We start from the raw sequence: 27589 nt of genomic DNA on the forward strand, positions 1-27589 counted from the left end.
AAAAATTAATATATATTATAATTTTGAATTTTAAATTTAATGTTGCCACCCTGTTTGATGGAAACTGTGTCTTACTCATTATTCAACACTGCTCAATCAGATGGGACAACATTCGCCGGATTTGTGTCTAAATTGCCATTCACTACGAAGCACGGACAATTTCTTTTTTGCGCTTCGTTTTCAATTGAAAGTGGAAGAAATTCGTAAAAAATATAAATAAATGAAATTTGATGAAAATGTCATTGTTTAGTATACGTGAGGTGACTGGAGATTTGTTTAGTGCTGGTAACGAGTACTCCATGTGTCATTGTGTGGCTTCGGATTTGCGTATGGGCAAAGGAATTGCAATTAGATTTCGGTAAGCTTTGTGTCTTGTGGTTGACAATTTGATGCGTTGATTTACAGTTATGTATGTTCTCTTTTAAAGCAACAAATTTGGTCAATTGGGAGTTTTGCAGCAACAAAATGTTCAACCCGGTGGCGTGGCCATAATCAAAGATGGTCAACGTTTTATCTACAATTTGGTGACCAAACAATGTAGCTGGGGCAAACCAACATATCAATTCATGCACAGCTCCCTGACAGCCATGCGCCAACATATGGTAAGTTGTAGGTAGGATTTGGATGTAGTAAGTGTTATTTTCCAATATAATTTTTTTCATCCTAGATTGATCATCAGGTCAAAAAATTGGCTTTGCCACGCATAGGCTGCGGCTTGGATGGCCTAAGTTGGTCAAAGATAAAAGACATGCTCTGTGAGCTGTTTCAACAAGATGATATTGAATTGATTGTATATAATTACAAGCCAGAATAAAATGAATATACAATTATGAATTATTGTGATGGCGGCGGCGGCACAAAATTGTAGACGACAATCTCCAAGTTTTCACACTCAAACACCTGCTCCAGCAGAGCGCTAACCTTGTCCCATTCCAAGCCATCGATGCCACATCCAATACGCGGTATGGCTAATGATATTATATTATTTTTTACGCTGCAAGTACATTTAAGTTAGTTGATTAAGTTTATTTGTTTAAGTTATTAATTCCTTTGGGGCTTACCATGTGCTCACGCATCTGTTCCAAAGAAGCTTGAAGTGATTCATATGTGGGTTTACCATAACTCTGAGCTTTAGTTACCAAATAGTAGATATAACGTTCATCATCTTTCAATATGGCCACACCGCCGCTGGATACCTTTTGGGAGCGTAGCTCCTCCACTTTGCCAAATACTTGCTTAAATTTCACTGCTATGCCAGCGGCCATGGCCAAATCGGCACCTACACAGTGGGCCAGAGAATGGGTTTTGGGTGCCGAGAAGAGATCACCATCTACTTCATTGATTTTGAAAGTGCTCTGATTAGCCATGCCCACAACAAAAGCGCGTCGAAATGCTTCCCGTAATTCTAGAAGTTTTGGAGAATACATTTTCGTAAATTAAATGAAATTGTTATCTGAATGAATAGTCAAAGATATATTTTACTTTGTTTCCTTTTTGTTTTTAAATTTGACATTCCATTGATGAAAACTCTATGAAATGTTTTATTGCTTTATGTTAAACTCTTGAGAGTTTTAAAATTTTCTTAATTTAACTGGAAAAATGTAGTTCAGCTAGTTTAAAGCATTAAATCAGTATATTTTGAATAATTTTAATATATAAAACTCTAATATATTATCTAACATTTCAAAAAGGCATTTTGTATCATCTATTATGCAATTATTATACTTAGATTATCATCTTTTATGAAGTTGAAAGTTGTAATTTAAGACCTTGGCTTAAAAATATTACTTAGCATTCATTTAATTACTTCATAAATTCAAAAAGTCACATGGAAATTAATTTTTCAATGAATTTTTACCTAAAATCAAAACTTTGAATTTAAAATATGCTCTAGCAAGCATTTAATATTCCTTTAATTGAAATAGTTCTTCTGAAAATCGATTTTTGCATGGAGTATTGCTTAAATCGCATGCCCTTTTAATAATTTTCATTTTCTATCAGAATTTAGCTTAAAAGGTTTAAATTTGTTTAACGTATAAATAGAATTATAATTTTCAAGCTATTTCGCAGAAACTATTCCAATCATTTCTAGGCTAGAGTAAAGAGACTCAATGAAAGTTCTTAAATTTAGTTTTCTACTCAAGCTAAGTTTGGTCTTTTTGGCTATAACGAATAAAAAAAATATATATATATATATATTTTGGAATGAAATTAGATAAACAACTAAACTTAAAACTAGTTGAAAGTGAAAAAACTATAAACTTGAAGAAATCTCTACTATATGGAGATAAAACTTAAAGCTAATGATTAAAAGATCATTTTTGGTTATGGCCATTAAAAAGGCTCGTTAATTTTTATTTAATTTCTTTCTGTACAACATAAATACCCATTAACAGCAAACAAAAAAAAAAAAAAAAAAAAAAAAACAAATAATTTTTACAATATAGTAATATACATATAAGCTTAGGAAACTAAAATAAGTAAAATGTGCATTTATGTGCTTTATATGAAGAATCATTTCGAGTGTTATAGAGTACATATATAGTATATATCCTATATACTGTAATACTTGTAAAGTTTGTTTGATTAAAACGGAGTCTTCTCTCTGTAGAGTGACTGTATGGAACGGCTAACATGCCGGGGAACATTCAAGGTCTTCATTTGATGACACGTCGGACAAACAATCTGAATGTTATCCCCCACCATGCTGGGCGGCTGATAGAAAAAGGCAATAATGTCCACCGTATCGATGGCAAAAACCAATTCCAATAGACTGCGTACACGTAGCCAATCTAAACGATCAATGCCACAGCCAAGGCGTGGTATAGCCAATTTGGTGACATTGTGTTCCCTCTGTTTACGAAATGAATATTAACTTATTAAAATATTGAAACTCTCCTCACTCACCATATGTTCCCGCATGGCTAAGAGGGCATAGTATAAGGCCGTATATGTACATTTCTCATGGCTACGCTCTTTGGTAACCAGATTATATATATATCTACCGCCTTGTTCCAAAACGGCAACGTTTCCCGTGTGTTTGCCCTGTTTCTTCAAGTCATCGACTTGGCCAAATTTGCAACGGAATTGCAAATTGATGCCCGCACACATGGCAAAGTCGGCGCTAACCGAATGAACCAAAGCAAAATTATCGGGAGCACTAAATAGATTACCCTTGGCTTCGGTTATCTGACACTTGGGTGCGGCAAGCTGCATGAAGATTGACATATATTTTGAAATTTAATTGCTTTTTTTGCTTCTCCATATATTTGTACTCACCTCCTTTGTCATATCGTTGTGCTCACAGATCAATATCTCGATGGCATATTCGCCATGGGCAAAGATCTGTTGCATGATGCGTTTCACTTGCTTCCAATCGAGGGCATCATTGTTGCCACAGCAAATGCGTGGCATGGCCACTTTGGTGATTTCATGATTGCGCTGGAGCAGCCAGAGGAGTAGGAGGAGGCGTAGAGGGACAAACAGAGAGCAGTGATAGGGAGGAAACGGAGGCATAAATATTTTATGGTACAAATAAATTAACTGTAAATTGACAAAATGCCATAAAATGAACAACAACAAAAAACCTAAAGAAAACCCAAAGAAAAGACAATCAAAAGCCGCACTTAAAATGCTCTCAAACTCATCTCCCAAGAAATAACTTCTGAAGATAATACATATAGGAAATCGCTGGGATTCGAAAGGAATCTCAAGATTGAAAGATTATAAAATACAGAAGAATTTTTCTTTAATTTCTTTTGAAATTTTGATGTTGATGTTGCATATGTTTGTAGTTGGTATTGTAAAAAGAGAGAGTTTTCTATCCTCCTAGAACATCAGTGTATATTTCAATCCATTATAATACCAAATCGATTGCGAACTATAACTATAAACCTATTCATATACGATCGATAAGTAAATCAACTTGATTTTAGAAACCTTTAAGCCCAGTTTAAGTTAGAGAAAGATACTTTATTGTCTCCAATCTCTCTCTCTGTCTCTACCCATGGGGTCTGATGGCTACCGCCTCGACTCATACACTAATTCACTCACAATCAGACAACTGACTTACCATATGTTCTCGCATACAAATCAACGCCGCTTGGACATCATCATAAGTGGTCGTATCGTATATATTGGATTTGGTTACCAAGTAATAGACAAATCTCGAATTATGCTCCAATACAGCGCAATTGCCGCGCGAGACACGTCGCTGACGCAGTTCCTCGACATCGCCAAAGATTAGGCCAAATTGCCAGGCCAAAGTGCCTCGCTGGGCGGAGAACGATGACTCAACGGCATGGCCCAGTGCATAGGTTTGTGGCACTTGGAATATATCAAGTTTCGATTCAATAATTTTAACATTTGTCCCGGCCATTTTGATTTGTTGTTAGCCCAAACCAAAAAACCAACGACCAAACGAACTGCAATTAAAATGAAAATTATCGTTTCGTTTCGTTTCGTTATTTTTGAATTCAATGCCAAAAATGATTAGCTAAAACTTACGTGAACACGCAGCCGAAAAATTAAAAACAAAAAACTTTCACGACGAGGTCGTCACTTCGAACTTTTTTTTCCGTTGGCTAAATTCTGTTTAGTTTGTTTTGTTTTTCGGTTTTATTTTTTTTTTTGCACCTTTGGGTGGGAGAAACGCGAGAATCGAAGTTTAGCAATTAGCAGAGAGACGCCGTTTAGTCTCGTCGGGGTCACCTTTTTGTTTTGTTTTGTATTTTGTATGTTCTTTCACCTCCACCAGAACCAGCACCAAACACACACGATCACAGTAATAACAAGAACGTTTTGTGATTATTAATCAAGTAACTCGACCCGCTTTTTGGTTGTATCTCAACCGGCGTTCTGCACTGGAATGCGTTCCCCCCGAAAAAAAATGAAATAAAAACAAACCAAAAACCCAACGACAACAGGCAACGATAACTTGACGTCAGGGGCGTCAACCAAAAGGGTAGTGTATATAGTAGATAGAAAGCTTGTCTCACCGTTGACTGACTGACTGACTCAGCCCAGAGACCATGGACAGCTGGAGCTCCAGCTCGAGCCGATGATGATGATGATGATGATTGCGGATGATTGCGGATGATGACATATTCTTTGTATAAACATATGTGTATGTGTTGTTAACTGTATTGTTGTTGCTGCTGTTGCTGTTGGTGGTTATCGTTTTGTTTGTTTTTGTTTAGAATTCGAAAATTCACTGTTAATTTGTTTGACTCTCAGACAGGTGATGTGACCGTGTGTGACTCCTCTTCCAATTAACCAAAATATCAAAGGTCCAAGTATTTTGTATACCCTTACAAAATATTGTCATTTCAATGAGTAACCAAGTTAGAGATACAAATGTGTATACATTTAGTTGTTAGAGTACAATGTTAGTTGGCAAAAATACAATCAACAAAATTGTAAGATGATCGAATCAAAATACTTGGTTTATTGATCGAGTTTTCGGTCAATAAATTATATATTAATTCGATCATCTAACAATTCTGTTGTGATTTTTCGTCTAAAACTTTCTGCGACATAAATCATAATCAATCGATCAGTATGACGCTTACAGCTTTTAAAACATCATAGACAAGTTCAATATTTATCTTCAATCATCTGATCCAATTGATTATTTAGTCTCAGATCTGTTAACCCTTTATAATTTATATATGTATGCGATGTTCCCAAACCAATAGGAATTTCATCATCTGGAGCTTAGATTTTAAATAGTGTCGAAGCTTACCGCTCAATAGTTCCTTTTGAGATAAGATATATTCAAATTTATTATACAATCTCGATCGCCCCAATTTCATTAACATTGAAATGTATTCAATCCCCTTCAAACCAAAAAATGGATGAAATTATTGAATAATCCTGAATTTATAGGATTTGGATAATCTTACCATCTGGTTATAGTTTTCTAATGATTTGATTAGATTCTAATCTATAGCACTTATACATGTAGAAATATTAAGTATTTTGCGATATATATTTTGAAAAATGTCCATTAGACATCCTGCGAAACTGTCCATTGTGGACATTTTTGGAATTTGTCCATTGTGGACATTTTTTGAATTTGTCCATTGTGGACATTTCTGCAATTTGTCCACTGTGAACATTTCTGGAATTTGTCCACTGTGGACATTTTTGGAAAATGTCGATTGGACATCATGTGGACGGACATTGGACATCAAAAGTGGTACAAATAATATTCATAAAGATCATTTCAGATCGTTAGTTTTCCATTGTATACTCAATCTTATTGATTGATATATATGAAAAAGCGTTTATAACCAAATGATCTTCCCATTATTAAGATAATGCAGTTAATCCTATTGTTTTAGTGAATATTTAAACCAAATAAGTAATATTTTGCCCATGGCCAGCTGATTAAGTGTATTTTTTATAAATTATTATTTTGTCGTTTTGAAGTCAGTTTGAAATCTGTTTTCCATGTTAAGCAATTAACAACATGTGTTAGATAAAGAGAGTGCGATAGAGGGGGAGAGGTAGTCTGGCTACAACACGATAACCATATTGATAGTGTTTTATAGATTAATGATTAAGGTATGTAATGCGTAGGCTTTTCTATATTTCAATTCAAAGTCAAAGGTAATCAGTTGTGCTTAGGTGCTAATAGGGGCGTCAAGTGAAGTGGAATTCAAGTGGACTTGGATTCTGATATTATTATTTGTGTTTGCATATATAATTATAAATATAATATGATTGAAATTATTCATATACATATGTATACACGTTAGACTTTATGGCAGGTGAAAAATGAAATTCCTCGACTCACACACAGCCATTCAAATTACCATATTAAGTGACTAGTTAAATTCTAAATTAAGTAAAAGCAAATAAAAACAACCAGTCACAGCAATAACAACGAAAACAACAACAACAACAATAGCATTGGCCAGACTATAGATGTTTTCTTTTATTTTGAATTTGTCATATTTTTGGCGCTTTTTGCTCAAGTGAGTTTCTCAACACTTTTTCCAAAATAGTTGCTCTACACTTTTAGGTGACTTGTTAGAGCTTTTTTTTGAATACCCTAACAAATAGTTGTAGTTTAGATGGGATTACTTACTAAAGTTTGTCTTTAATGAGAAACTATAAAGGAATTGTTGTTAATAATAACTCTGTGTTGTAATTTAGAAACTATTATCCTAAACATTTTTTATTCCAATTTGGACAAAATTTGTTAAAGGCTGTAAAAGTCAGTAAGTAGTTAGTAGTACAAAAATTTTCCTCTTGTAAACTTTACATGTTACTCACTAGTTTACTAATTAGAAAGATAGTTTTTTCCTTATGGAAAAGGTAAGAAAAAGTATTTTTTATATAAATATTCAATCTGTTCATGTCTTTACCTTCTAAAGTCTGTCGACCATTTTGGTCCTGTTACACCAAGCTTGTATCTATAACTTGGCTATTTTCATTTCGATTTTTCCAAAAATGTAGTATGCTGATGGATATTAATAACAAATATTTGTGTTTCAAATTGTTTAAGAATTCTTGAAATATTCTGTAAGTAAATGACTTTTAAGTGTGGCCCAAAGAGTACGCAACGAATGGGTTGAAACAAACTCGATTTAAGTAGTTGAGTGGTTCTAACTGATATAGAATAAGGGTAATACAGACAAATATGGCTAGATCGAATTGACTGCTGATACTGATTAGGAATATTTGTATTTAAGTGGGTAGAAAACCTCCTTCCCTCTGCCTGTTCATTCATTCCGGTCATCTCTTCGTTTAGCCTATGGAAATGTTAAAGATCTTTCCTTTTCGTTCAAATCCTTTACCTCACAATAGTTTTGAGAGTTTATATAGGGTATATAAATGTCGCCCTAATCTCGGTTTCTTTTTGGGGATTTCATAAAAGCTTTCGAAACTTTTTTTGATTTCGCACTACGCATGTCGTCGTTCCTGTGGCACTGTGGCACTTGCTCGGATTGTGTGGCATGACACATGGCGCGCGAGCAGTCCAATCAATTTATTATATTTAAATCGTTGCCTTTCATTGAGCACTAGAGAGTGCAGTGCATACCTCTCAATCATACAAACACACACGCACACACCCACACACACATAATAATCACATAAAAGCAACAAGAAGAAGGGGGCACCTTGTGGAAAAAAGCGTTTTCACATCGTTTCGGGGTTTTCATTTTCAGTTTTGTTTTTTTTTGTTTGAGATTCAGTTCATGGCAGTTCATCGAACGAGGAGAAGCTCTCTGGCTAATGTTGTAGTTGTTATTGTTGTTACTGTAATTGTTGTTGTTGTTGCTGGCGTTGTTTAAAAAGTGTGCGCAAAAAAAAACGAAACTAGCAAAAATTACGTAAAATATTGTGCTATTAATTTCCTTTCGTTTTCTTTGAAATTTGTCGTTTCTTGTATTTTTTTTTTTAGTAGTTTTGTTGACTTATTACTATTGTTATTGTTGTTGTTGTTAAATACTTTACGTAGAACTTGTGTAGTTAGTGGCAATAAACTCCTTTGTGCTAAAAACATTCGCGAACTGTTGGGGCAATTATTATTATTATTATTTTGTCTCAAATATAAATCTCCCGAACGAAAACGCCAAAAAAAAAAGCAAAAGCACGAAGAATCCAACAAAAAAACAACAACACTTTTGTGGAACTGATTCACACGCGACGCTTCTATAGAATAAAAACTATAAAGAAGAGAGAGAGCAAAAAAACACAAAAAAACAAAAGTGCAAGCAGCAGCAGCAAGCCGGACAGCGCAGTCGAAGTCGGCAGCAACTGCGTCAGCTGTTTATCTTCTCCCCACTCTTTTACCCCATCACTATTTTCTTATTGCCATCTCTCTCTCTCTCTCTCTCTCTGTCTCTCTCTCTCTTGTGAGTCAGAGTCAGTGCCTTTTACGTGTTATTTAGTTCTTAACTAGTTTTATTTGTTAGTTGGCTTTTTGTTTTTCTTTTCGTTCGTATCGTTTGTTGTTGTTGTCATTGCCATATTTGTGTTTGCGTAGCAAAAATGACTTCGTTGACATTGCTGCTGCTGCGTTCGTCTAACGCCACCACCTACGCCGCTGCCTCTGCCGCTGCCGCTGCCAACTTTGGCAATTGGCGGTTAATTCAAACACTTCAAAGACGCCAACAACAATTGCAGTTACAGCAGCAACAACAACAACAACAGCAGCAATGTAGGCGTTTGCATTCAACAACAAAGTGCGGTGAGTTACATACACATACACAGATACACATACATATGTATGTATGTAAATTATGCTAATTACGCGTGCAAATTTCATAAATTATAATATAAATTGATCTACCAGATTTTGTTGCTGTTGCTGCTGTCATAAAAGTCACCCCCACACACACACACACCCCCCAAAAAGTTCTATAAACAAATTTCAAAGGGGGGCGTTCCATTTAATTAACTTAAAGTGTTTAAGAAAAATGAAATGAACTGAATTTGCTGAAAACATTAAATTTAAATTAAGCTCACAAATAATTAATTGCCTTTTGATTGCTGACAATTACAGATAAACTGGTTTCTTTTTTTTTTTTTTTTTACAAACAATTAAGAATTTGAATTTCATTTCCACTTGCAATGCATCTCCATTCAAAAGGTGTTAATGAGCACAACAAATTGACCATAAAACTTATTATTTACTCGCTCACTCACCCCACTGAAGGGTTACACACACACACTCAAAATTGATTGGATCGATGACAGAGGATTGAGAAAACGTTGAAACAAATGACTTTGGAAATACCCTTCAATTGGACTAAATCTCTCAAAACTTTGTCTTCTTTCTGGACGATTTCTATATGTTACAGTTGAGCAATCCTTTGGAATCCATCAAATGTAGTTGAAATACTAAAACAGAAAGACTAATTTGCATTGAAACTGACAGACAGAGGATATAGTGCAAGGATATTCCCAAAAAAACAGAGACTAAAGAAAAGTTGGCAACAAATTTTGGTTATACTGTTTTCTTTAGAAACCAGAGACACCTTTTGGCTTTAGTTAGTCTTGATAAAATAAGTCATGCTATGTAAAAGATAGTTCACGTCGATATATGTACCTACATATGTATATAGTGATTATCGGTTGTTGACTTTGAGTTATATAAGAATTAGTTAAGTAGGAGATACTTAAGAAGACTTGGTAACTTTAATTCTTTATAGAGTATAGAATAATGATTATGTTTGTGTGTGTGTCGCTATATATTTTGGACCTAGGTTAAATTGATAAGATAAGAAGGCCAAAAAACCAATTTTTTTGTTTTTGATTGTGTTAAAAGTTCTTCATAAGAGAATGTCTTTGTTTCTCTCTCTCAGAATCTTTATATGCTTTAAATTTAATATGTGCACAGCTGCCACATGGAAATACTGAAAAATCTTAGTCTTTACACTTAGTCTAAACACTTTAGTAACTTAAGCTTAGTATTATTATCAGCAGAGATTCTCAATTTACTTACAGGTTGGATTGGGTTCTTTAATATAAAGTTAGTTAGTGTATTTAAAGGGCTTAGCTAAAAACTTTGTGATTTTCAGTTTACGCTTTGATTTGGCAAAGATTTTCTAGAGCAGCTAATTTGCAAAGAAATTAGCAAGTTTATAAATAAAATGTGTTGGGAACTGAGTATTTCTGTCAACTTATATAATGCAAGGTATATATGAGGGAAAAATTCATTCCCCATGGTTATTAAGATAAAGCCAGGCGATAAGATAACGCTCAGACACAGAAATTGCCAAATCTATGGGTTTAATTGATTGTGGGTTCTCTCTTTCTCTCTCTCTCTCTCTTTTGAACAAATAGAACCATTAAGTTCGCTTTCATTGCGGAAGGTCAACCCAAGGGTTGGGGGGGAGAACGATTGATCGTTGTAATATTATTCACTTTCTATGCCCACATAAACAACAAAAAAAGAAAAAAAAAAACGGCAACTGTTGTCTATTAAAAATAATTCTCATAAGTGAAGTTCAAGGTCATTAACAAGTAAGCACAAACAAACACTCACAACGTAGGTCCAACCCACACACAGAAGGAACACACACAAACTCAGCTAGTCAGCCAGTCAGTCAGTCAGAGCCAAAAGACGATGACAAAACGACATGGAAACTAGAAATGCTTTACACACAAATGCTATACATATATATACATATATCCATAAATTATATACACGAAAGTTGTGTTGTTGTATATAGACTTGTTTGTTTATAAGCACATATATATGTATTTACCCGCTGCGAGCCCCCTAGATACATACATATACGAAAACTACCTACACTTGCCGAAAAATAAAACAAATCGAAAGCGTATTCTAGTTGCCTTCCCTTTGAAACTGAACTTGTTAACACAGAGAGATAGAGAGAGAGAGAGAAAGCACTGTACTTTAAGTGCTAGTTCTTAGCTACACAGTGAAAAACTCGCTGTTCTCTAGTCTAGTTAAGATTCTACTAATAGAATAATTATATAGAGTTGTAGAGAAAAGTGATTAGTTGGTCCTAATACAAACTTATATGTATAAAAGGGCCTCTGGATAGTACATCTTCCGAATATAATGACGGAAATGGTCGATCCCTTGAGTGTCGTTATAACTGGATTCTAAATCTTCAAATTATTTGTCAGAAATATGCAAAATATTATTTCTGCAATTGTAAAGCGAAATGGTTATATAAAAAGTTGTCTGAAAACAATAGAAAGTATTGAAAATATATTTATAAAATGTGATTTATTTCGTTTTTATACACTCTACATTAAAGACATCTTTAAATTTGATATTCAGTTTCAAAAGATTTGAAATGTTTAATACTTTTTGATAAAAATAAATAAAAGTATTAAAAATCCAACTCGGAATCGGTAGAAAAACTTATAGAAAAGAAATTCAATTCAAAGAAATGCCAAGAACTGAGTTTATGATTTGAAAATGCTGTGAAATGGGCCAAATGGCAAAAACTGTTGGTAAGAAGATCGAAAGGATTGTGAAATGAAAATGTGATAATGTATAAAGGGCGCCCCCTAATGTATGCAGTACATAGTGTTCAGTTTTTAGAACTTTTGTGAATACTTTTAACTTACAGAAAACTTATAGATTCCACACTTTACTTATTTTTGTAAAGTAAAGGGTAAATGATATATTTTGGCAGCTTATTAGATCCGCTTGAGCCTCGGGAGAAAGATTTTAAAAGGTCTACAGTATTTTATACTAAACTAACAACTAACTAATTTGGGTGTCCGATCGTGTGGGTTTTGAAATTTCTTTAAGTGTACACGCGCCTGAAACGACCAAAAGATTCTAGGTAGAAAATATTATGCTGATAAGCATATTTATCTGCCGCTCTCGAAAGACTCTTGGAATTTTCGGGTTTGCAAAAAAACAACAACAGCAACAGCAATTCAAACCATATCAAGAAGAAGCAAAAAATCAACCAAACAATAAGCAACCCCCCCCAAGAGAGGCTGTTTCCAACTGGGCATAGGGTCTAGAGATCTGATAGGGTATGTCTATACAATGGGAGAGAGATTGCTAGAACAATTAGAGGGGAACCGCTGATGATGACTGCTTATGTACAAACATATGTATGTGTGTGTGTGTGTGTTTGTGTGTCGCCTCTATTCGCGATAGGTTCTACTCATTATTATTATTTTGGGCAGCTCCAGTCGCGTATACGCCGCGTATCTAAACGCACACACTTAAGGAAACATTTTTGCCAAGAATTCAAGAAGTACAACACTTTTTTTTTGTTTTGCAGACTTTGAACCACTTGGAATTGTAACCAGAACAATGTCATCTGCTGTTGCTCCCAAATTGGTTGCCGTGGCCGAATCGCGTCGCTTTATGATCGATTGCTTCAAGGCTGTCAAAGTGCCACAAGCTCATGCCGAAGCCCAAGCGGATCTTTTGGTTGCTGCCGATCATCGTGGCCATTTCAGTCATGGCATGAATCGTCTGGAGATGTATATCAACGATTTGGCCATCAATTCAACCGATGGTGGGGCCATACCACAAATCCTAAAGGAAACTCCAGCCACCGCTTGGGTAGATGGACGCAATGGACTGGGCGCTGTGGTGGGTAACTACTGCATGGATTTGGCCATCAAGAAGGCCAAAACTGTTGGTGTTGGTTGGGTCTGTGCCAAGGGCTCGAATCATTATGGCATGGCCGGTTGGTATGCCATTCGTGCCATGGAACAGGGCCTGGTGGGCATGTCAATGACCAATACATCACCGCTGATGGCTCCAACTAGGGGCAAGGAGGCCGCTTTGGGCACAAACCCCCTCTCGCTGGGCGCTCCGGCAACAAATGGTGACAAATTCCTCTTGGACATGGCCACCACAGCGGTGGCTGTGGGCAAAATCGAGATTCAACGTCGCAAGGGGGCTCCATTGCCCGATGGTTGGGCCCAGGATCCCAATGGCAATGTTACCAATGATGCCGAATTGGGCTTCTCCACCGGTTGCCTAATGCCCTTGGGCGGTGCCGAACTCACATCGGGCTATAAGGGTTATGGCCTTGGTGCCATGGTCGATATTCTCTCCGGTGTGATGTCCGGTGCCCATTATTCCACTCAGGTTCGTAAATGGACTCATGCTGGTGCCGATTCCGCCGCTGATCTGGGTCAGGTCTTTATCGCCGTCGATCCCAATTGCTTTGCCCCCAACTTTGAGGAACGCATGACTGATTTCAATAGTCGTTTGAGGAGTACCGAACCGGTGAGTAACTTTTCCCGTTTTATTATCATCTTTAGTTTATATTTGGATGGGTTCTGAAATCGACTTTCCTTGAGCCATTATATTAATTAATTATCGGTTCATATACCTGAAACTTAATGTTTTCGAATAGACGAAAAAACCTCAAGAAAACTGAAATACTTTTTAAATGTTGTAAATTATTTGCAATTTTCTTTGAATAGGACTCGTTTCTGTTTGGAAATAATAGAATTGATTAATTAATGATTTGATCAAAGTGTTTACTTTTTCCAACAATGTCCAATTAAATGTCTTAATAATAAACTAATTTATTTCATTAAATTTGAGTAGATTCTTATATCATGCCATTCTCAAAGTCATTACTTCAAAGAGAACCGCATTATTCTCTGTGGATTAATTAGAAGAGAGAATGCCATACTCAATTTCGTCTCGTTTTCAATACGAATAGTTTGATAATTGAATTCAATGTTAATTTTATGTTTAGAATGTGTCTTTTTTTATTAATATTTATGAGTCGAATTCGCTTGGATTATTGTTTTCTCGTTGTTTTAATTAAAATGTTGGGCTAATGAAGCTTTAGGGCTAACATAAAGTTGGCTAGAAGAAGCTCTTATACAATCGATGAATGCTTTTTAATGGGTAATTGCAATCCTTGATCAAAAATAAAGAGAATAAAAAACACATGAGCCAAAACTTTGTTTCCCAGGTTCTTCGTTGGCAAAAATTTGTTTCAAAGTTTGTGGTTTTCAGATAAACACAAAGGAAGCCAAAATCACAAACCAAAACTTTAGATATACCTAAATTATTTATAAACATTTGTTTTAGCAGAGATAAGCGCAGTGATTGTTGCAATGTTTTGCAACTAGAAAACAGAGAGCGCGATTAGCTTCGCATTTTAAGTACTTCTAACATTTAAGTAGATAACTTTGTTATTTTTCGTTAAATTTTTAAGAAATTTGATAGGTTAATAGATATGGCTAGCTCATAATAGTGTATCAATTTTGATAATAATGTTTCACATGTTGTGAAAGAAAGTGGGTAAGAAATATATTTCATCTTTCCATGTCTTTACAGACCGATCCCTCGAAGCCCGTACTTTTGGCTGGTGATAAGGAAGGACAGAACATGGCTGCCGTGGATGCTGTCGGTGGCATTCAATATCTGGAAAATCAATTGAAGACTTGCGCCAATCTGGCCGAGAAGCTGCATATCAAGCCTTTAAGCTTTAACTAAACTGACAAGAAAAGAAAATGAGATACCAAGAAACAGAAGGCGAAGGGCCAAGCCCAATACGCTGACCATTTTGAAAGCATTGCCATCTTAGCCTAATTATGCTGGATACGATTTTTGCATTTGTTAGAAACTTGTTTTTTTTTTTTTTGTTGTTCTTATCTTTTATTTTGATTTTTTGCTTGCATGGACCAAAGGATTTGACTTGATGTGGTTTTTAGTGCCTAAGGACCAAGTGATGATGTGTTCATCTACGTTCTAAATGATAAGTTTAAGAGTTAACATATTGGTTTTTTTTTTGTTGCCCACAATAATGGCAATACATATGATATTTGTATTAAAATAAACGATTAGAATTTCTATGGAGTGTGAGTCAATCAATCAATCATGGAAATTGGTCATGCTGTGAACAATATGCTCAGCCTCGTGTTTGGCAGTTTTAGCCGCCGTTGGCGATTGAAGAATCGTACGCATTTTATAGCTTAAACATGGTGAATCGAAGACAAATGGCGGCGACGGTTGATCCTCACAAGCCTTCACTTTAATGGCCGAACGCAGCTCTTCGACGTCTTCGGTGACGCTCATCGATTTGATGAAATCAATATAATGCTGATTCTCTTTGGTCAGACGTTCCTTCTCCTGGAGCAATAGTATGTTCTGGGCCTGTGCCATGGCCTGACGATGCCAGAAATTGTTAAGCATTTGATTCAACTCAACTAGCTCGTCTTCAGTCATATCCACATGATCCTTCATATTCAAAGTTTCCAATTTGAATGTCTCATTGATTGGACCCAAATCGGTTTTATTATAGACTTCACCACCCAAAATAACCTTCTCCGACTCGGTTTGTAATTTGCGGCAAGTAATTGAGAGGGCTAAAAGAAGTTCGCCGCTTTTCACATGCTTCTCAAAGTGCTAAAAATCGGGATCGGGAATAGTTAGTTGGTTTGTCTTACAATTAAAGATAAGCTTACCTTGATCAATTCATAGCATTCTCCCGATAAGATGCGTAACTTTTCATGGGTTATCTTATCATCCATAGTCTGACCATCTTCGATCTTCTTGCGTACATTGGAGAAATATTGAAACTCCAAACGTAGATCATTGATTGTGCTATTATTCTCGAGATCAATGCGTAACATCTCGCGATGCATATCGTTCAATATATTTTGATATTTCAATTCTTCGACAGTCAATTTACGTGACTCTACGTGAAACAATTGCTGACGTTCGGTTAGCCAGCGTATTCTTTCATATTTGTGGGCATCAAGTTCGGTATTACGTAACGTTTCAACAAAATTATTCAATTGTGTCATCATATTATTCATTTTACGTACCACCTGATCACGTATACGAAAACGATTCTCGATTTCAGTATTGATGCGATCATCTCGCTGCTCCAAATATATAGCATAGTCCTGTTTCAATTGATCGCGTGTCACAATGTTCGAGGCATGAATAATATTCTCACTATTCTTGTGCATGTGATCGACCTCTTCGGTGCGTCGTTTTATCTCATCATAATAGTCACAGAGTAATTCCTCGGCCTCCTGCTCATAGGTCTTGCGAGCACTCTCCATCATGGTGTGAAAACAATCACGTATATGATCGATAAGTTCAACCGTCTTGCTATAGCACTTGACATGCTGATCCTGTGTCTGGGTCATATCGTCCAGGAGCATGGTAATGTGATGGTTTTTTCGTTCAATATTCCTGGCGGCTTTGTCACCCCACTCGACAATCTCTTCACGTAGTTCACGAATTTTAATCTCCTGGCACATTTCATGCCATTCCTCTGAGCCGCGTTTCTCCATGCGTTTGCCCAATTCCAATTCACGGGCAAAGGCATCCTGTGAAATGTACAAGAAAAAGGCAGTTAAGAAGTGTCTCAGAAAACGTCGGCAGGGTCAATCAGTCAAAAGAGTCCTAAGTCTAAGATAAAACATGCTAGCCAGAAGATCCTTTCATGGTAAAACTAAATCATATAGTTCTTAGAGGATCTAGTCTCTAGTCTTTTTGAGATGATGGAGATCAACAAGTTTATATTGGAAAAATTTCATTCATTAACCAAAAAAAAAGAGTCGTTTTTGTGTTCTCTACTCGTTCTTACTCTCATGATTAGTTTCTTGTCATCAATTGCCTGCAAGCGTTTGGCCTCTTTGCGGGCAGCCTTTTTTCGGCTTTGGTTGGCTTACGCGGTTTTTCGGCTTCTTTGGCCATTTCATCTTCCATTTCCTGTAAATAGTTTTCGTTGATACGCGTTAAGCGTATTTCCGGTTCCGGTAGGGCATTGCCCGCATTCGGATTGATAGACATCGTGGTGAGGCAAACAAAATTTGAATTTCTGGTGTGACTGTACTTGCAAATAAAAGCTACTCTATATTATGACTCCAATTGAAAGCTAAGCCAAAGCTTACTTAAAATCAAGCTCCACACAAACCAAACCAAACCAAACCCAAACGAACTGAAAAAGCTCTCGAATCACTCAACGCGCAGCATCTAACTGTGGTTTTGGTTTTCCCTTCTGTGATTTTCCTGTTTAGTAGACATTTTAAGCTTGCTACAAGCGGTCGGTTTTAGCTTAACGCCGGCAAATATTTACAAAAACAAAAATATATACCTATATATATATACATTTTCCAACCACCTTTTGCCCAGGCCAGTCCAACTGAAGGCACGCCATATTCACTCTCCGTGTGTGTATTTTTCTTCAGTGTTTTTTTTTTTTTTTTTTGTAAACAAAAATAACTTTGCTTGTGTGGTGGTGGCTTACAACAACCCCCAACAACAACAACAACAACAAGAACAGGAGCCTCAAGAGCAACACCAACTAGCAAGCCAAAGCAAAAATTGTTTTTCCCTTTCAAAAAACAAGAATTTTCTACGGAGGGTTGCTTGCTTGCAAACAAGCTGTGAATTTTCCTTTTAATGTCCATAAAAATTCAAAAAGAATAAAAAGCAAAAACCATAAAAACAACAAAATGAGTGATGCAAGTGGTTATCAAAAGTTGCCACCCGGCTGGGACTGCAAATACGATCAGACAACGGGCAATTGGTAAGCATTCAATACATAAAACGAGACTTCATCATCATGAGGTGAGGTGAGCTGAGGTGCGGTGCACTTGCCATAAATATTTATGCAGTTTCCACAGTCATAAGTACAGGCTTGGAGTGCCTGTACATTAGAGCTGCAGAGTATGAGTCAAATTTTTGATAATTCATGGCCTCAAAAACAGAAAACAAAAACAAAAGAGTTGCCTAAATCACGAGTGTAGGCGACACTCAAATGAAACCACAAGACAGTCGGGGGTGGCGATCCAAAGCCCCTTGTCAATCAAATATTACAATTTTTGAACACAGCTCTAAAGTGCGCATGTAAAATCTATTGCCTGCTTTTCGGCGGCACTTGAAAAAACAAGAGAAAACACAAATGTTTTGCATGACCAGCAATGGCGGACGCTTACTTGAAAAATTGTCTATGAAATTTTTATGACTAGACTTCAAAAAAGTTCTACTGTACAGTATACACTTGTAAAGAAACAGAAAATGTATGTTTGGAAATTGCAATTGAGAAGTTCTAGATAAAAAATGGGGGAAACGAAAGAATGAGAAAAAAATGATGAAAACTAATAAGCTATGCTTACTGAAAACTTGTTAGTTCGGGCAAACTAAACATTTTGGCGGGAAAAACTAAAAACGAAAGTGAGGGAAATATTTAAGAAAAGCTTTGAGCAGTGCCGGTTTTAGAGGGGGGCGAGAAGGAAGGCTCGGGCGCCATTTACTGCAAATTCAGTCCTGAAACAAGCAATCAACACTTATTGTTCAGGTGAAAAAAACCTCTCTAGACCTTAGTCACACTTTAATGAGTCTATGCATATTTATGGAGGCGAAAGTTTGCTCAGTCAAACACTAAATTGTGTCCATTATAAAGTTGACTTTGCTTTGGGGCATGACTTCAATTGCAAATTGGCCTCATTTTGAAGAGGATGCATAATATTTGTGTCGTTTCCGCATTGGGTGAATGGTGTACTTCATTTACATGACTCTTGGGAGTTCACTTCAAGAATTGTGTGCAATTAAGCTAGGCTGACTGACTAACTGACTCAGTGACTGACTGTCATACGTTAAATACAAGTGGCCACTTGGAAGGACTTCAGTAGCAGCAAGTAGAAGAAAAGGAAGAATCACAGCCCAAGATTGGCTGTCAAACTGTGACGACGACAACGATGACGATGTGTGTGTGGGTGTGCGTGTGTGTGGATGTGCCAGCCTTTTGGCAGCTACTTGGCACGTGCCAGCCATTTGGGTATTGCTACCCTTACCTGTACTCTGGGTACCCCCCAAATTCACCACCCACGTTCGAAAGCAAACCGGCCGGCATTTTCAACCCTCAGACATTTGGGTTTTTGTGTTGCATTCGAGAAGCTTTTTGAGTGGCCTTTTTGATTTGCAGTTAAATGAGTACAAGAACTTTGAAATGTCATCTACTTAACTCGCTCTCTCTCTCTCTCTCTCTTTTTCTTTCTCTTTGTCTTGTGCTTTCTGATGGTATTTATCTCCTTATTGCAGTTATTATATAAACTATTTTACCAAGGCCATGCAGTTGGAGGATCCACGACAAGGCAATTACAAACAGTTGCAGAATGAACGCTGCTCCACCGAGTCCATAGCCTTGCAGGTGCGAGTCCTTGTTGATGGAAATTGATTATTGATTGATTGACTACTAAACTTGTTTGTACTATTTTTAGCCTATGGTCAGCAATAGTTCGCCGTATCATGTGTATCCCAGCAACAATTTGACGGCAATACGAGCATTTCAGGAACGCCATCAACAGCCAACACTGAATAATATATCCACGAGTCCTTTGCTATCGGCCTCGTCGAGAGGACATCTAGTGGTAAGTTTGCTTGTAATATCGATCAGACCATCCCATATAACCACATTACTGTCTATTTCCGCAGGAAATGTCATCACCGTTGCCCTTTCAACGTTCACGTCCTGGTGCGAATTTATCTCGACGCTCAACCATACAGGAAACATCGTTTACCAATCAAATTGATACCGATGCAGTCGTATCGAAGATACAAAATATGTTTCCCACTGCCGGCGAGAATCATATCCGTTTGCTATTGAAGCGGTGAGTTAGTTTAGGCCATCAAGTTTTACATTTTTTATTCCTTTGCTCTTTTATTAAACCATTGCTCTTATGCTATATACACTTATACACTCCATATCCCTCGATTTACAAGGTATAGAATCTGGTGTTTGGGAAATTTCACTCTTTTTGCTTACATTTTATGTTTATTTTTTATGGAAAGTGAAATGTAGGATATTTACCCCTTAAAGTATGCAATTGGCATAAAAACATTTGGAAAAAAGGGTCCTTGTTGACATAGCATAATTAAAGGGGCACATTTCCCCTGTTTTGTATTGGAAAAAGACGATCAAGATGAGGATAATAATTGAGAATGATTGAGAAATATCAAAATATAAGAAGAAATCAGTAATAGATGGCAATAAGCACAGGTGAATACGAAAATGAGTGAATAGGAGCAAAAGCTATTCGTGTTAAAGAGAGACAGAATAAGAACTGGTTCATTGGAATTCTACGACTAAATGAAGGGAATTCATTAGAAGGATGTTCTTTTTTATTATTATTTTCTTAGATTCATTTATTTTCCTGAAGTTGAAATATTTTAGCTTTTTATCAAGAAAGTATCTAAAAATCGAGGGATTTTAAAGGTGTATAAGATTTGTAAAAAGAAAAATAACGCTAATTTTAATGGCTAATCTTTTGTCTACTTCTTTGTACCAACACGCTGCCCGCTGCCGCTTAACGCTTGCACTTACTACTAATCCAAATAACCACTCCATTTAACTTCATGGCAACACTCTCCACTGCTACTAACACTTGTACTAACACTTAGATATTATAATCGCGAGGCTGTTGTGATTAGTGCCCTGCAGGTGGAGAAACATCCGGTCACCATGCCAGGACCGTTTGTCACGCCACCAGCTCAACGTCATTTGTTTCATAGTAATTCGGCTTTCTATATGACACCACCGGCGCGTCGCCTGGACATGAGTCGGTGCACATCGCGTACGGCCAGTCCATTGCCATTGGCCTCATCATCGGTATTGGGTGCAGTTCATCATCAGTCTCAGCCAGGCGGCCGTTTCGGTAGTCTCATGAGCATGCAAAGTGGCCCTGCTGGCTCTGGTGGTGGTGGTCATCCCGTACCTGGCTATGGTCATTTGGCATTGAGTGGTGGTGGTGGTGCTGCTGCTTTGCATGGCTCACCGCAACAATGGCGAAGTTCGCCAAAACCGCATTCATCACCGAAAATGAAATTGAGGTAACTTTTCGAGGGCCCAAAAGACTACCAATGAAGGAACTCGTCTTTTCTCTGGAATTAAAAAAGGTTATTCCGAAACGAGACTAAATCTTTCTTCCCTCCTCCCACTCTCCCTCTCTCTTTGTATTAGATATATGAAAAATATATTTCCAAAGGCCGATGAAATGTTATTACTCGATGTTTTGGCCAATGCCGATAATAACGTGCAATTTGCCTCAGAGAAATTGATATCCTTGGGCTATACAAAACGCGATATGCAACAGCCGCATAAGCCGAATAATCGACCACCACAATTGGCTGGCGAGGATCCGAATGGGACGGGAGAAGATAAAACCGTACAACATATACCACTGAGACCCAAGGAGTATACCGAAGAGGAGAAGGCCAATAGTAAGATTTATATTTTGACAATTTTTCATAGGACATTTGGAAAATAATTTGCTTTTTTCTAGTGCAATCTCTGTTAATGGAGAAGTATCCACAGATAGCTGAACGTATTATATTAATGGCTTTGGAATCGGTTAACTATGCGGAAGATCGTGCAGTGCAAATCCTACAAATCGTACAGGACGAAGAGGAACAAAGGGCAGCATCGGCCAATCAGAAAATGAAGAAGAATCTTGACTTGTCATCGCAGGCTTTAAGCGGTGGCGATGGTTTGGAGCAAGTAGATGGTCAACAGGCTTTAGACAGGTAAGCTGGAATGAATGTGTGTGTGTGTGTGAGTGAGTGTGTTATCCTCTTCCCTCTATCTCTCTCTCTCTCTTTCCCCCCTCCAATTGATTGTACTATGCGCCCGAACTTGGTTTTTTTCTATCTGTTAATCGATTTGTTGCCTATTTTTTTCATGATGAACTCTTTTTATTGCGTTGCGCCAACCTCAAAACAAAAACACTTTTCCGCTTGCTTTTGCCTTTGCCCTTAAATACAACAACAATACTCAATAGCCATCAATCGGTGGTTACAACGAAGCCTCTACACAAGCAACGTCATCATCATCATCAACAACAACATCATGTCTTGCCATCCATTAATGTCACCACACCCAGCACGTTCACAACCCAAATAATATTGAGCCAATCTATGGCCAATTTGGATAAGGATAAGCAGGAGGAAAAGCCTCCTCCGACAGCGTCATCTACATCAACATCATTATCATCATATGCATCACCTGCACCATCACCTAGCAAATGCTATGAACGCCTTACCACTAAAGGCATTTTAGCACGTTCATTTAATGGCAGCAGCAGCAGCAGCAGTAGCAACAACAACAACAACCAGAGCAACACGAAAAACTACTACAACAGCAACAACAACTATAGCATCAGCGGCTATTTGCATGGCTCCTGCAATCATAGCAATGCTAGCTCCTATTCCAACTCCAAAAATACAACTACCACCACCACCACCACCACCGACACCACCACCACCGACACCACCAATTCCTCCTCATCATCATCATCAATGGCGTCCTCCTCAACTCTGGCAACGGCAAATGAAAATCGCTCACGCCTCAAAACCGATTCACTGAAGTATGCCCACCGTTTAAAATCTTTTAATTCAAAAAAAAAAAAAAAAAAACCGCAATAAGCATGTCTTTATAGAGAATGTAGAGGAATGATTTGTAGAACTGCTCGACAAAAATCTAGACTAGAATACCTACATACATACATATATGCTTTTCCATATCCTTGCACCAATTTTGCTTTTGTATGGCATGAATTTTAGATGTCCGAAACAAGATTCGTCAATTTGCTAATCAAACTCTTTATGTTTACTTTCATAATCAGACATCGTGATACATCATTAAACTTGAATCACTCACAAAATACGGAATCAACGGAATTTCAATCAATTATTGAACGTATGGCCAGCTTAGGACCCAATTCCCAGCTGACCAAAGGAGCCGATGAGAATCTGTTGCTGTGAGTACACAACTGAAGTCACCATGATCCCACCCGTCACACTCTAATCCTGATCTCCTTTTAGAGCCGACTATGTCACTTGGAATGGCCCAAATACCACACTATGTCAAAAGCAATCCACCGTGGGTTCAGATCCAAAATTACTTGGTGAACGTGGCTATAAGCCAACGGGCAGGAATACTGAACTATGCAAGGGAGCCAAGGCAAATCTGGCCAAAGGTAGCATCTATGCCAGAGGTGGAACAAAATGCAACTAAAACACAATGAACCAATAGCCTCAAACTCTAGAGTGCCAAAGAAGGAAAAACACACACATACATACATACATACATATATGTACATATACATATTTAGTATATAAACCAAAATGCACAACCCTCCATTTGAAATTGGACTTGACTACTTTTTGTAGATGTCGTGAAACAATTTTTGCTCTTAAATATTTTCTAAATGTGTTCTACACTGACTACCCACCACCACCACCCCCCAAAATCCTAACCGACTCGACCAGGGATAATACCAAGAGATTTTATATTCTACATATTGTCCCAGGTCCGAAATTCTAGTAGTAATCTTTTCGTATATACCTAAACTTAGTCCTAACTTTAACACATTCCATCCAGTCTCCAATTATTAAGGATAATAATACATACATACGTTTTTTTTTTTGGTGTTTTTGTTTTATGTCACAACAAATTGATATTAAAAAAGTATTTAAAAACTAACTGGCTAATCTAGTTTTACAATGGATAATATCTATGAGGAGGGGATGAAGGGATGTTTTAGACTTCGTCTTCATTAAGCAGCATATTGGGTATGCCATCGGCAATGGGAAAAACACGTCCTGTTTCCGGGCACTCCAGTTGTCCTTCAATTACGTCCACCTCGAATAGTAAATGATGCAATTTTTGCAATAGCAACTCATTCTCGGCTATATTCTCGGGTTGAACTGCGGGTATATCGTCGGCTAGTTCCGCCTAAAGATTCACGAGTCGGTTATTAAAAACAATGGGTAGGATAAAAGAGTGATTCACTTACTACTTGGGCGGCTCCATAGACAGCCGACCAGTCCAATTTGGGCAGCAGTCGTTCAACAAATGTTGGATTGAACTCTGTCTCAACCACATCCTTCTTGTTTATCTGTAAAATGAAGGATGTGTGAGAAAATCAATGACGTATTATGCAATCAAAGTGCAAGTTAAGGATATAAAAGTTGCTTGTTATTTCTTAAAACAATACTTGAAAACGCAGCTTGTTTCCCTAGTCTATATGCAACAATTTTGTTCATTATTAACAACATGGTTGTTGTCTCTTTTCCCACCCTCTCAGAAATATTTATTTGGATAAATCATTTGCCGTCTACTTACTGTTAATTTCAGTGGATAGCCCACTTTGACACCCTTAATGGCCATAGAGGTGAGAAAATTATATGTGCTCAGTTTCATTTTCAGCCTGAGATTTTAGATTTTCGGGCAAATTAATACGATTTATTTTGAAAAAAAAAAAACAAAATACACGTTTTTGCCGCTGCTTCTTCTTCTTCTTTGGATTTAATCATTCACAGTGTGGCAGCACTATAAAAAATACCATAGAAACAGCTGTTAAATTTTTCAATTAATCGATGTGGCAGCACTGAGGTTAATTTATCGATAACAGGAAAATACCAAATAAACAGCTGTTAAATTTATCTCTGATTTTAACAGTGTGGCAGCCCTGATAGAAATTTGCATCAGGTGGCAACAATTACAACATTATCTAAATAGTGCAGAGACAACTGTTGTCATTTTGTAGTTTTTAAGGTGTTTTTTATTGCAAACAAAGTGAGATTTTGTATTTAAATATTCAAATAGTTAATAATAAAGTGAGTGCAAGCAATAATTATGGAGGATATATTCCACTGGTGTCGTGAAGGCAATTCAATCCAAGTGCGCCTTTGGCTGGATGAGACAGAGCATGATATGAATTTGGGGTAAGGTCGCACAGCATAGACAGTAAGCGAGAGAGAGAGATAGAGATTAAAAGTGGTACAGGTGTTGCTTGTGACGTCAGAATAAGACATTTTTATATTACATTATGATCTCTAACTTACTAAATTGTGAATAAATTGTGCTATAAAATATGTTGAAACCTAAAAGACCGGGCACACAACATGTGTGATAAAATTGCAAGCTTCAATACATTTGTGACGTCAGTCACTAATAGGAAACTTCGCTCTTGTTAAATCCCCATAATTTTTTTTTTTTTTTTGCTAAAAGAGAGAGTTGCAAACTAATTAATTAAAATCATTGATTTTAAACGGGCAATAAGTAACAAAACTTCAATAAAACTAAACAATCAATGCTGCCTTCATCGAACAAGAAGACAAATTTAAATTAATCATCGATCGTTTTGTATCCCAGGAAATTTATGAATGATGTCTTCTCCATGACGTCATGATTTATTCTTGTGTTGTATAAACAGAAACAACATGTGTACATATACATTTTATAAGGGGCGTCGGCGTCCCACACAACAACTTGTATTTATATTCGTTTTTTTTTTGGTATATGCATATGTACATGTGTATGATAATATAGCATTGGAAACGAATTTGAATAGTGTAATAAAAACTAAAAATGCAATTGTTGTGAGGCATAATTTATTATTAACTGATATTTACCAAATTTCCAGAGATGATCATGGCTTCAGCCCATTGCACTGGGTGGCCAAGGAAGGACATGCAAAACTGGTGGAGACCTTGCTACAGCGTGGAGCCCGGGTGAATGCAACAAATATGGGTGATGATATACCCTTGCATTTGGCTGCCGCTCATGGACATCGTGATGTCGTTCAGATGGTAAGTTTTAGTCATATTACCCATAGATAAATTTGGTAATATCTTGCTGGTCTCTCTATATTCATAGCTCTTGCGTGAACGCTCGGATGTGAATGCTGTAAATGAGCACGGAAACACACCGTTGCATTATGCCTCCTTCTGGGGTTATGACATGATCTGTGAGGATTTGCTTAATGCTGGCGCATTGGTTAGCATTGCCAATAAGGATGGGCATACGCCAATTGACAAGGCAAAGCCTAGCTTGGGCAAACGTCTGCAGGATTTGGCTGAGAGAAGCGGACAAGAGATGAAGGTGATCAGTTTCAAGGAGCAGAGCTGGCTGGGCTTGAAGACCCGTTCAAGAGATGCCACTTTGTCGCGTTTCAAGGGAATCAGCATGGGTGATTTGGATCTGCATACGAAAATATCGGTGACAGCTTCCGGCGAAACCTGGCGTGGACGTTGGCAGAAAAATGATGTCATTGCCAAGATCTTGGCTGTGCGTCAATGGTCGCCGAGAATCTCGAGAGATTTCAATGAAGAGTTTCCCAAATTGCGCATTTTCTCGCATCCAAATATATTGCCAATTATTGGAGCTTGCAATTCGCCACCGAATCTAGTGGTGATTAGCCAGGTGAGTTAATAGAGATACCAAAAGTGATTCATAAATCTTGATCAACTGCTTTCAGTTTATGCCGCGCTCTTCGCTGTTTAATTTGCTTCACGGAGCCACTGGTGTTGTGGTCGACACCAGTCAGGCAGTTCGTTTTGCATTGGATATCGCCAGAGGCATGGCTTTTCTGCATTCTCTTGAACGTATCATACCCACTTATCACTTGAACAGTCATCATGTGATGATTGATGATGATCTTACGGCTCGCATCAATATGGGCGATTGTAAATTTTCGTTCCAAGAGAAGGGACGCATCCATCAGCCTGCCTGGATGTCACCAGAGACATTACAACGAAAGCCGGCGGATCGTAATTGGGAGGCATGCGATATGTGGAGCTTTGCCATACTCATTTGGGAGTTGACCACCCGTGAAGTGCCTTTCGCTGAATGGTCGCCAATGGAATGCGGCATGAAAATTGCCCTCGAGGGTCTTCGAGTGAAAATACCACCAGGCACTTCATCGCACATGGCTAAATTGATATCCATATGCATGAATGAGGATCCTGGCAAGAGACCCAAATTCGATATGGTTGTCCCTATTCTAGAGAAGATGAAGCGCTAACATCTAAGCAAATGGAATAATACCAAGCTAAAATGTGCCTGTCAACATAGAAATGTTTGCCAACTAATTATAAATTTACTTACTACTTCTTCGTGTCTGTTAACTCTAATTTTTTTTTTTTTTTTTTTTTGTTTTTATCTAACTGAACTTAACTACAAACTGTGCGAAAAGTGCCTTAAAAATGTTGTTAAAGAAACAAATGAATTTACATCTTGGTTATTTGTATACCATATACCATATATACATATAGGTATCTCTCTCTGTTTTTGTACTTTTGTGTCTCGTTTTATTAAATGTCTCATGTCTCTGATGTTTCGTTTAGGGTGCTGCT

General features: G+C 37.3%; 8 protein-coding genes across 10 annotated transcripts; 4 read left to right on the forward strand and 4 right to left on the reverse strand.

The window, feature by feature from the left end:
- The first annotated feature begins 119 nt into the window (after nt 1-119).
- Nucleotides 120-1690, forward strand: Targ3 (Terminal ADP-ribose protein glycohydrolase 3). The gene is made up of 3 exons (XM_068285795.1): nt 120-358; nt 428-602; nt 668-1690. Exons 1-3 carry the CDS (start codon nt 231-233, stop codon nt 812-814), a joined length of 450 nt encoding a protein of 149 aa, XP_068141896.1. The 5' UTR covers nt 120-230; the 3' UTR covers nt 815-1690.
- On the reverse strand, nt 775-1427 carry Targ1 (Terminal ADP-ribose protein glycohydrolase 1). Its single transcript, XM_068285796.1, has 2 exons — nt 1062-1427; nt 775-993 (listed from the first exon to the last, which is right to left on the reverse strand). Exons 1-2 carry the CDS (start codon nt 1425-1427, stop codon nt 835-837), a joined length of 525 nt encoding a protein of 174 aa, XP_068141897.1. The 3' UTR covers nt 775-834.
- Nucleotides 1691-2469: 779 nt separating the features above from the next.
- Targ2 (Terminal ADP-ribose protein glycohydrolase 2) lies at nt 2470-8684 on the reverse strand. The gene is made up of 6 exons (XM_068285794.1): nt 8467-8684; nt 4507-4635; nt 4073-4424; nt 3280-3441; nt 2908-3210; nt 2470-2853 (listed from the first exon to the last, which is right to left on the reverse strand). Exons 3-6 carry the CDS (start codon nt 4376-4378, stop codon nt 2587-2589), a joined length of 1038 nt encoding a protein of 345 aa, XP_068141895.1. The 5' UTR covers nt 4379-4424; nt 4507-4635; nt 8467-8684; the 3' UTR covers nt 2470-2586.
- LOC137573763 (uncharacterized oxidoreductase YjmC) lies at nt 7992-15288 on the forward strand. Its single transcript, XM_068285793.1, has 3 exons — nt 7992-9202; nt 12738-13699; nt 14771-15288. Exons 1-3 carry the CDS (start codon nt 9004-9006, stop codon nt 14927-14929), a joined length of 1320 nt encoding a protein of 439 aa, XP_068141894.1. The 5' UTR covers nt 7992-9003; the 3' UTR covers nt 14930-15288.
- LOC137573762 (dynein regulatory complex subunit 2) lies at nt 14855-17291 on the reverse strand. Its single transcript, XM_068285792.1, is given in 4 exon segments — nt 14855-15841; nt 15901-16776; nt 17037-17104; nt 17107-17291. Coding segments are annotated over 4 exon segments (1614 nt in total). The 5' UTR covers nt 17243-17291; the 3' UTR covers nt 14855-15307.
- A 196-nt stretch (nt 17292-17487) lies between these two features.
- On the forward strand, nt 17488-23933 carry LOC137573786 (uncharacterized). 3 transcript variants are annotated; one of them, XM_068285819.1, is made up of 10 exons: nt 17488-17981; nt 19496-19604; nt 19675-19824; nt 19889-20064; nt 20855-21283; nt 21414-21673; nt 21736-21976; nt 22231-22815; nt 23074-23208; nt 23273-23933. In XM_068285819.1, the coding sequence occupies exons 1-10, from the start codon at nt 17908-17910 to the stop codon at nt 23463-23465; spliced, it is 2352 nt and encodes a 783-aa protein (XP_068141920.1). In that variant the 5' UTR covers nt 17488-17907; the 3' UTR covers nt 23466-23933. The 3 variants fall into 3 exon arrangements, with proteins under 3 accessions (XP_068141920.1, XP_068141921.1, XP_068141922.1); XM_068285820.1 differs by lacking the exon at nt 22231-22815 and having other exon boundaries at nt 17491-17981; XM_068285821.1 differs by lacking the exons at nt 20855-21283; nt 22231-22815 and having other exon boundaries at nt 17495-17981.
- Trmt112 (tRNA methyltransferase subunit 11-2) lies at nt 23882-24770 on the reverse strand. The gene is made up of 3 exons (XM_068286428.1): nt 24576-24770; nt 24247-24348; nt 23882-24185 (listed from the first exon to the last, which is right to left on the reverse strand). Exons 1-3 carry the CDS (start codon nt 24651-24653, stop codon nt 23991-23993), a joined length of 375 nt encoding a protein of 124 aa, XP_068142529.1. The 5' UTR covers nt 24654-24770; the 3' UTR covers nt 23882-23990.
- Nucleotides 24771-24931: 161 nt separating this feature from the next.
- Ilk (integrin linked kinase) lies at nt 24932-27270 on the forward strand. Its single transcript, XM_068285871.1, has 4 exons — nt 24932-25177; nt 25879-26044; nt 26112-26657; nt 26713-27270. Exons 1-4 carry the CDS (start codon nt 25089-25091, stop codon nt 27256-27258), a joined length of 1347 nt encoding a protein of 448 aa, XP_068141972.1. The 5' UTR covers nt 24932-25088; the 3' UTR covers nt 27259-27270.
- The last annotated feature ends 319 nt before the right edge of the window (nt 27271-27589 follow it).

The sequence above is a fragment of the Drosophila tropicalis genome, unplaced genomic scaffold (genome assembly GCF_018151085.1).
Source record: "Drosophila tropicalis isolate 14030-0801.00 unplaced genomic scaffold, ASM1815108v1 contig_443, whole genome shotgun sequence".
NCBI classification, from domain to species: Eukaryota; Metazoa; Arthropoda; class Insecta; order Diptera; family Drosophilidae; genus Drosophila; species Drosophila tropicalis.

Bases quoted from the DNA above. Each gene is read 5' to 3' on its own strand.
- Targ3 (XM_068285795.1), top strand. From the start codon at position 231: ATGAAAATGTCATTGTTTAGTATACGTGAGGTGACTGGAGATTTGTTT. The intron at 359-427 runs GTAAGCTTTGTG...TCTCTTTTAAAG, and splicing joins GGAATTGCAATTAGATTTCG to CAACAAATTTGGTCAATTGG. The intron at 603-667 runs GTAAGTTGTAGG...TTTTCATCCTAG, and splicing joins CAGCCATGCGCCAACATATG to ATTGATCATCAGGTCAAAAA.
- LOC137573763 (XM_068285793.1), top strand. From the start codon at position 9,004: ATGACTTCGTTGACATTGCTGCTGCTGCGTTCGTCTAACGCCACCACC. The intron at 9,203-12,737 runs GTGAGTTACATA...TTTGTTTTGCAG, and splicing joins GCATTCAACAACAAAGTGCG to ACTTTGAACCACTTGGAATT. The intron at 13,700-14,770 runs GTGAGTAACTTT...ATGTCTTTACAG, and splicing joins GTTTGAGGAGTACCGAACCG to ACCGATCCCTCGAAGCCCGT.
- LOC137573786 (XM_068285819.1), top strand. From the start codon at position 17,908: ATGAGTGATGCAAGTGGTTATCAAAAGTTGCCACCCGGCTGGGACTGC. The intron at 22,816-23,073 runs GTATGCCCACCG...TTTCATAATCAG, and splicing joins CTCAAAACCGATTCACTGAA to ACATCGTGATACATCATTAA. The intron at 23,209-23,272 runs GTGAGTACACAA...ATCTCCTTTTAG, and splicing joins GCCGATGAGAATCTGTTGCT to AGCCGACTATGTCACTTGGA.
- Trmt112 (XM_068286428.1), bottom strand. From the start codon at position 24,653: ATGAAACTGAGCACATATAATTTTCTCACCTCTATGGCCATTAAGGGT. The intron at 24,349-24,575 runs GTAAGTAGACGG...TTCATTTTACAG, and splicing joins GCTATCCACTGAAATTAACA to ATAAACAAGAAGGATGTGGT. The intron at 24,186-24,246 runs GTAAGTGAATCA...GTGAATCTTTAG, and splicing joins TCTATGGAGCCGCCCAAGTA to GCGGAACTAGCCGACGATAT.
- Targ1 (XM_068285796.1), bottom strand. From the start codon at position 1,427: ATGTATTCTCCAAAACTTCTAGAATTACGGGAAGCATTTCGACGCGCT. The intron at 994-1,061 runs GTAAGCCCCAAA...TGTACTTGCAGC, and splicing joins AACAGATGCGTGAGCACATG to GTAAAAAATAATATAATATC.
- Ilk (XM_068285871.1), top strand. From the start codon at position 25,089: ATGGAGGATATATTCCACTGGTGTCGTGAAGGCAATTCAATCCAAGTG. The intron at 26,045-26,111 runs GTAAGTTTTAGT...CTATATTCATAG, and splicing joins ATCGTGATGTCGTTCAGATG to CTCTTGCGTGAACGCTCGGA. The intron at 26,658-26,712 runs GTGAGTTAATAG...AACTGCTTTCAG, and splicing joins ATCTAGTGGTGATTAGCCAG to TTTATGCCGCGCTCTTCGCT.
- Targ2 (XM_068285794.1), bottom strand. From the start codon at position 4,378: ATGGCCGGGACAAATGTTAAAATTATTGAATCGAAACTTGATATATTC. The intron at 3,211-3,279 runs GTGAGTACAAAT...ATCTTCATGCAG, and splicing joins ACAACGATATGACAAAGGAG to CTTGCCGCACCCAAGTGTCA. The intron at 2,854-2,907 runs GTGAGTGAGGAG...TTTCGTAAACAG, and splicing joins TAGCCATGCGGGAACATATG to AGGGAACACAATGTCACCAA.